Below are 6,673 nucleotides of genomic sequence, written 5' to 3'. Positions count from 1 at the left end.
AAAAAGCAAAAACTACACAATACACCAAGACAAATGTTACCATGTGAGATGTGTGGGCCTTTTATGTAATATTTGACAAAACAAGCGTACAAAGTTGAAATAACTTAAACATTCAGCAGACAGCTCACACTGCTATTTCACTTTCCTCCCTGGAAACGCTTCAGTCAGCATTTAAACAACACAAGGAACAAAATATTTAACACTGAAATCTTGTGACGCTTTTTTTCCAAGTCTTTAAAACATGTAGTTAAAGAGATAAATGTGAAAAAAATACAGAGAGATCTCTGCAGAGTAAGAATTTGGTCGTTACTAATCCTGAACAATAATATCACTTTGATCTACAAGTGATTTACTTCCATCAGTAAATTAAAGCACTTGGGATTTTAAGGATTATGTAGCCATTTAAAAGCTATTTGTGCAAGGCACCAGAATGCTGAGCAGCAATTTAACACGTGAGAGATAAATAGGTAGTGCTCTACATCAACAGTTCTCATAGCCCTGATTTCTGGGCAGTCAGTCTGAGGAAACAGCTGCACTGTGTGGCCACATCAGGCCCAGCAAATCAATGCTGTGCAGGTCACGTCCACCCCGTCTTACGCCACCAGCAGCGGATCAGCGCTTTCACCAGAGACTGGAGGGGCTTTACAGCCCAGGGATCTTCTGGAGGAGCAGCAGCAATTCAGTGCCTCCCTGAGCTTACAGAGCGGTCTCAAAGATAACCAAGTTCCCGTCTGCTGTTACTGCGTGTCCGTTTGACAGGCTGGGGCGGCTCCTGCTGTCGTAAGCCTGGAACGCATAGTTTACAAATGTCAGTTTACAAAAAGAGATTGACTCAAGTTCTTCACACTTAACGAAAACAAACTGACCTTTTTAGCTGCCTCTAGAAGAGCTGCTGCCTCCTGTTTGCCCGTCTGCTGCACCATTTTATAAAAAATGTTAGTGGGATCCTGCAGCAGGGTGTACGGCTCATCATACGCATGGATCTTCCCCGCATCTAGAACCTGGAAACAAATAGTTCTGATTATTGCACAAAAGTAAGAGCAAAGTATGAGTTTCAAAGTAAAACTAATAGCCTCTTGACTTGAATCTGGCATTTTTCAGGCTATGAAAGAAAAGCTGCTAAACCCAGAAAGCCCGACACTCCATCCACATACAGGGAAAGCAGAAGCTGCTCCAAAGGTGACAGTCACACTTGTGTTACAGTTTGTATGTTTGGACACCAATCTTGTCAAATACAGAATGCATTAATGCATTTCTAAGGCCTGGCATTGACAGATTATTTGGATCCAGCTCTCAGCAAAAAGCCATTCTACTTTTTACCTTTGCATTAGTTGTTTAACTACTACCTAATTAGAGGTTTTACCTAATTAAGTGGCATCACTGTCAACGATTCAGGACTCACCAGTATACGGTCGCTGTCTACGATGGTGTTGAGGCGATGAGCGATGGTGAGCACAGTGCATTCCCTGAATTTATCTCGTATGGTTTTCTGGATCAGCTCATCGGTCCTGCAGCCGCAGAAATAAACGCTTCTGTTAGTGTGACCTTTAGATAAAATTTACTATCAGCAAACAACCACCGATGTGTCAAAGTAAGTGTTATCAGCCGAGTAGTTTCTGTATCCCATCATGCTGCAGTACACAAGATATTCTTCTGTCTAACAAGATGTTGTTCATACACAGTAGGCAAACGTCATCTTGCAGTACCTCGGGTCCACATTGGCTGTGGCCTCATCAATGATGAGGATGCGGTTCTTCCTCAGGACAGCTCGTGCCAGACACACCAGTTGCCTCTGGCCCACACTGAAGTTGGAGCCCGACTCAGCCAGGGCAGTCTCCAACTTTCCAGGGAGCTCTTCCACCACAGACTTTAGCTGCACCTGCAGGAATAAAAAAAAATAAAGCAGCTTTAACTACACTGTGTGTGTCCTCTATAAATAATTCCTGCTCTGTCGTCTTTTTACAGTTAGTTCCACAGGGTTCTGTACTGGGACCAATCATACATGCTTCCCTTAGACATTATTAGAAGCACTGCTATGATATGATACGCAGATGACACCCAGCTTTATTTATCAATCAAGACAAATGATTCAAAAACAAATAGTGTGTCTAACCTGACACTGACTCAACCTCCAATAACACAAGGACTCATGTTTGATCAGGGTATGTTCCTTAGCATCTACATTAAGGACTGCCTTTCTTTTCTTTCTATTAATTTGTGCAGTACCTGTAAAATTAGAAGCAACCTGTCTCAAAGTAAAGCTGGAAAGCTAGTTGGTGTATTTATTTATTCTAGGCTGCATTGCTGTAAAAGCCTAAAAGCCTTCAGTTGATCCAGAATGCTGCAATCAGTATAAAAGAGAGACTCCATTCTTCACATATTAGCTTCTCTGCATTAAATTTGAAGTTCTTCTTCTTACATATAAAAATCATGAATAAGACCTGTTAGTATCTAAATATCCTAACAAAGATTAATATAAACTATAACATAATATAATTACTGCATAGTCATCTGTTTTGACAACAATGTTACCCACAGAGATGTCCCGTGATGCTAAGAGCACAGCTTTAGCACATTTGTGCCATTCACTGCCTTCCCATCATAGGCCATAAGGGCTACTCTGGGTAACATCACCCTCAGAGGTATTTGTGCAATAAGAGCTGCTGGGTTCCTCTGCAGGTGGAGAACTGTGATAGACAGTGCGGTGTTATTGTTACACTGTGACAGCAGCAGATGTAGAGATGTGACCCAAAGCTGACAATCCCTCATTATAAGCGGTTGTAAATGCACCACAGGAATTAAAGAGTGCAAGGATGCAGAGAGTTGGAACTGCACAGTTTTTCTCAGCTGAAAGAGGGAGAGACAATGTGTGAAGGATGCTGATGATCCTCTGCTCTGAAAGTGACACAATTAGGAATAGGATCTATATAGAGCCCCAGACAGTCCATACATGGTGCAGGTTCCTGGCAGCTCTTTTCAAGGCTGATTTTGAGGTCAAAATCCTTGAGGTCATTCACCACCACACTGGGATCTCTGATTGTCCGCTCCTGGCTCCAGGACATAATTACATAATTGCCTATGTAAGAGAATATCCTCATGCAATAGAGACAGCAGCTCCTCCACCCTCAGTCATCCTGAATGGGACAGTTTGATGCTAGTACGCTACGCTCTGATGAGCCAACCTGACATATTTCACAATATTTCTGTTGTATGGTAAGATAATAAAATAGTTTGGCAAGTATTCTGCTTCATCATACAAGAATTAAAACTCACACACTACTGATTCTGCCGATTGTGAGAGTTACTGACCTCTTCCAGAGCACTCCACAGTTCTTCATCTGTGTGTTGGTTAAATGGATCCAGGTTCTTTCTCATGGAACCCGTAAACAGTACCGGGTCCTAAAGGGGTGGGGGAGAGTTGGAGAACCCAGAGGACACCAAAATGATTAGATTTTGTGGACTATTTGTAAACAGAACAGCACAGTGACTTATTTCGACATATCTGAGTGAATGTCCTGCTGTGGCAGGTAAAAGTTTAAAAAACCTAAATGGCACACATGGCAAACTGTAACCAGCTGCCCTCCTTTGGTTTTGAATGCATCCTACAGTTTGCAAAAGTTCTGACTGATCACAGCAAAGAGCTTTGTGGGAATTGAAATGCTGAGAGCGTTGAGGGGAAAATGTTTGCTGGACAGCTGATTTTAACTCATTACTGGTAAGCTGGTGAAAACAAACAAACAAACAACAAAAAAACCAAAAGATGCAGTGTTAAAACTACACTCGTATAATTGTTTGAGCAAATAATTCAATTTTATTTATAAGCACCAAATCAAAGCAGTTGCAACAAAGTGCTTGTGCACTTTGTTGCAACACTTGTGCTTTTCTCACAGAGCAAACAGAAGTGACTCTAGAGTGTCAGAGCAGACTGGGGCTGCTGATCCTTTCTTAGCTTTAAGGATGTGCCCAACTAGTAATAATTAATGTCACTTATTAGCCAAATATTTCTCATGTCAAAGTAACAAAGTCATAGTAGACGAGCTACGAAACAAGGCAACAAGAGTAGCCAGATGCTAGTGTTGTGTTCTGCTAAGAGGTCAGCTATGATGTTGTACCTGAGGAATGATGGACATCTTCTGCCGCAGGTCATGGAGGCCGATCTCAGAGGTCACAACACCATCGATGTAGATCTTCCCCTGGGGCTCTGCCAGGCGGAACAGAGCCGAGACCAGAGAGCTTTTCCCGGCTCCTGTTCTACCCACAATACCAACCTGACCCACAGGACACAGAACATAAGCTTTGGTTTGACAGCGTATCACACAAATGGCTTCAGGTTCTTAGAAACAAAACAAATGAACCTTGATGTCTGACCTTCTCTTGGGGTCTAAACATGGCTTTCAGGTTGTGCAGCACCTGAGGTCCGTCAGCACTGTAGGAGAAGTTGACCTGGTCAAAAGTCACCAGGCCTTTACTTGGCCAATCAGGAGGAGGACGTTTCTGGGTTTCCCAGGGTGCTTCACTCTCCAGTTTAGTGTACTCTACTACTCTTTCCACTGATGTCATCTGAGGACAGAAACGCAGGAATGCACATTAAATCAGGATCAGTCTGTGTGGTGTAGTCAAGAACACAACATGTAATAAAACTATTTGCATACAAGTTCAATTTAAGAAATAAACAATCAGGTAAATCTGAAAGAATGGATTAATATCTAGAATTACACCAAAAATTTAAGAAGATACTGCCCACCACATCCTCCACATCCAATCAGCAAGTCTGCAACTCACAACTCAGTGTTCAGGATGCTTCAGTCCGCCACTGTTTCTGCAGGATTATTTTCCTAAACTACTTTTTCTCCATGAGCTGCTTTTCTCAATGAAGGAGAACTGCCACGTGAATCAGACGGATGTTATAGAATCATTTAGTGTGTCTACTTGGTATCAAGGAGAATGCAGGTATTATTTATTATGGACAGATGCCAGAGAAACACCAGTACAACTAGTGGTCTATTCATGCTATTCATGTGAAAGAGCAGAATCCCAAAGCTTAACCCTTTGGACTCTTGCAAAATAATAATGTCCATTCGTCCTCTTCTGCTTATCAAATTCAGGGTCACGGGGGGACTGGAGCCTATCCCAGCTACCACAGGTCGGGAGGCAGGGTACACCCCGGACAGGTCGCCAGGTCGACAGATAACCATTCGCACTCACATTCACACCTACGGGCATTTTAAATTCACAACTAACTTCATGTCTGTGGACTTTCGGAGGAAACTGGAGTACCCGGAGAGAAACCACACAAACATGGGGAGAACATACAAACTCCTCACAGAAAGACCCCGGCCTGATGGTGGAGTTAAACTCAGGACCTTCTTCTTGCTGGGAGACAACAGTTCTAACCACTGCATCACCCAAATAAATAATTTACTTCAGACTCCTAAAAATTTTTGATCATTTAAGTCTGCTGACAACACAAGTTTAAGATGCGTAGCACACCAGGCAGAAATCATACAACATCAGGAAAGTGGTCTCAGATTCACCTCCATGTCAACAAGCCCAACAACCATAAATATAAAACAAAATGGCAAAGAAGACTTTTGATGTTCAAATGACAGAATAAATACAATCTTTGGACTATTTCTGGAAATTAGTGAGATTTATATGGGAATAGCAAAAGCTCAGTATGGAAAGAAATGATACAAGCTCTGGAAATAAAAGAGACAGTGAGTATCTTACCATGTTCTCCACCTCTGCACTCTGTCTGACACCCCACTGGAACATGCCCATTAGTGTGACAGAGTAGCTCAGAGCCAAACCAACAGCACCCGCATCAAGCTCTGACAGGAGCAGGAAAACAACCATTTTACTAACACTTTTAAAAGTTAAACGGCAGCAATCACTCAGCATCTGCTGGACTGCATATACACTGTATTGCCAAAAGTATTCACTTAACTGCCTTCGCAAGCATATGAACTTGAGTGACATCCCATCCATTTAATTTAGAGGGTTTAAAATTATGCAGCTTCAACTCTTCCACAAGGTTTAGCAGTGCGTTTTTGGGATTTTTGATCATTCTTCCAGAAGTGCATTTGTGAGGTCAGACACTTATGTTGGATGAGAAGGCCTAGCTCGTCATCTCCACTCGAATTCATCCCAAACTCACTCACACATGTCTTCATGGACTTCATGGACGTTGCTTTGTGTACTGTACACAGTCATGCTAGAACAGGGGGCCATCGCCTTGATGGCCCCTTCCTGAATGAAATTGTCCAAAATGTCTTGGTATGCTGCACTAAGAGTTTCTTTCCCTGGAAACAGTCAGATAAGTACCGTTCTCAGACTGGACCATCGGCTTGCCAGATGGAGAAGCTTGATCGTTCATCAATTTGGATGGGTAAGCCTATACTTTTGGCAATATAGTGGATAACCGGCACACTGCTGCCCCCTGCTGGTAAGCGATCGCAAACAGCAAGACTAAATCAACAGTAAAATTAGTTCTCTCACTGTCTCTGAGCAGCAGACAGCCAAAAGTAGTGATGGTAACAAAGATGGAGCAGATGCCATCAAGGCGGACAGCAAACCAGCGAGAGGTGGTCAGGAACAGGAACCAGGCCTCTGCACAGGGAAACAATCCATCACAGACAGTTCAAAAACATACAATTTTTAAGTTCTCTGATCA

At 42.7% G+C, this 6,673-nt stretch overlaps 1 protein-coding gene across 1 annotated transcript in view; it reads right to left on the bottom strand.

Moving 5' to 3' along the window:
• Positions 1-32: 32 nt before the first annotated feature.
• LOC113016994 (multidrug resistance-associated protein 4-like) overlaps positions 33-6,673 on the bottom strand; it is a 49,578-nt gene continuing 42,937 nt past the window's right edge. The window contains exons 23-31 of the mRNA XM_026160249.1: positions 6,499-6,609; positions 5,731-5,831; positions 4,369-4,560; positions 4,113-4,268; positions 3,310-3,399; positions 1,707-1,879; positions 1,403-1,508; positions 867-1,001; positions 33-786 (exon numbers count right to left, since the gene is read on the bottom strand). Of these exons, the coding sequence (XP_026016034.1) occupies positions 697-786; positions 867-1,001; positions 1,403-1,508; positions 1,707-1,879; positions 3,310-3,399; positions 4,113-4,268; positions 4,369-4,560; positions 5,731-5,831; positions 6,499-6,609 (1,154 nt within the window). The 3' untranslated portion in view covers positions 33-696. The remainder of the gene's footprint in view (positions 787-866; positions 1,002-1,402; positions 1,509-1,706; positions 1,880-3,309; positions 3,400-4,112; positions 4,269-4,368; positions 4,561-5,730; positions 5,832-6,498; positions 6,610-6,673) is intronic.

This window comes from Astatotilapia calliptera, chromosome 23, assembly GCF_900246225.1.
Source record: "Astatotilapia calliptera chromosome 23, fAstCal1.2, whole genome shotgun sequence".
In the NCBI taxonomy this organism is placed as follows: Eukaryota; Metazoa; Chordata; class Actinopteri; order Cichliformes; family Cichlidae; genus Astatotilapia; species Astatotilapia calliptera.
This window is presented reverse-complemented; position numbering and strand designations above follow the sequence as displayed.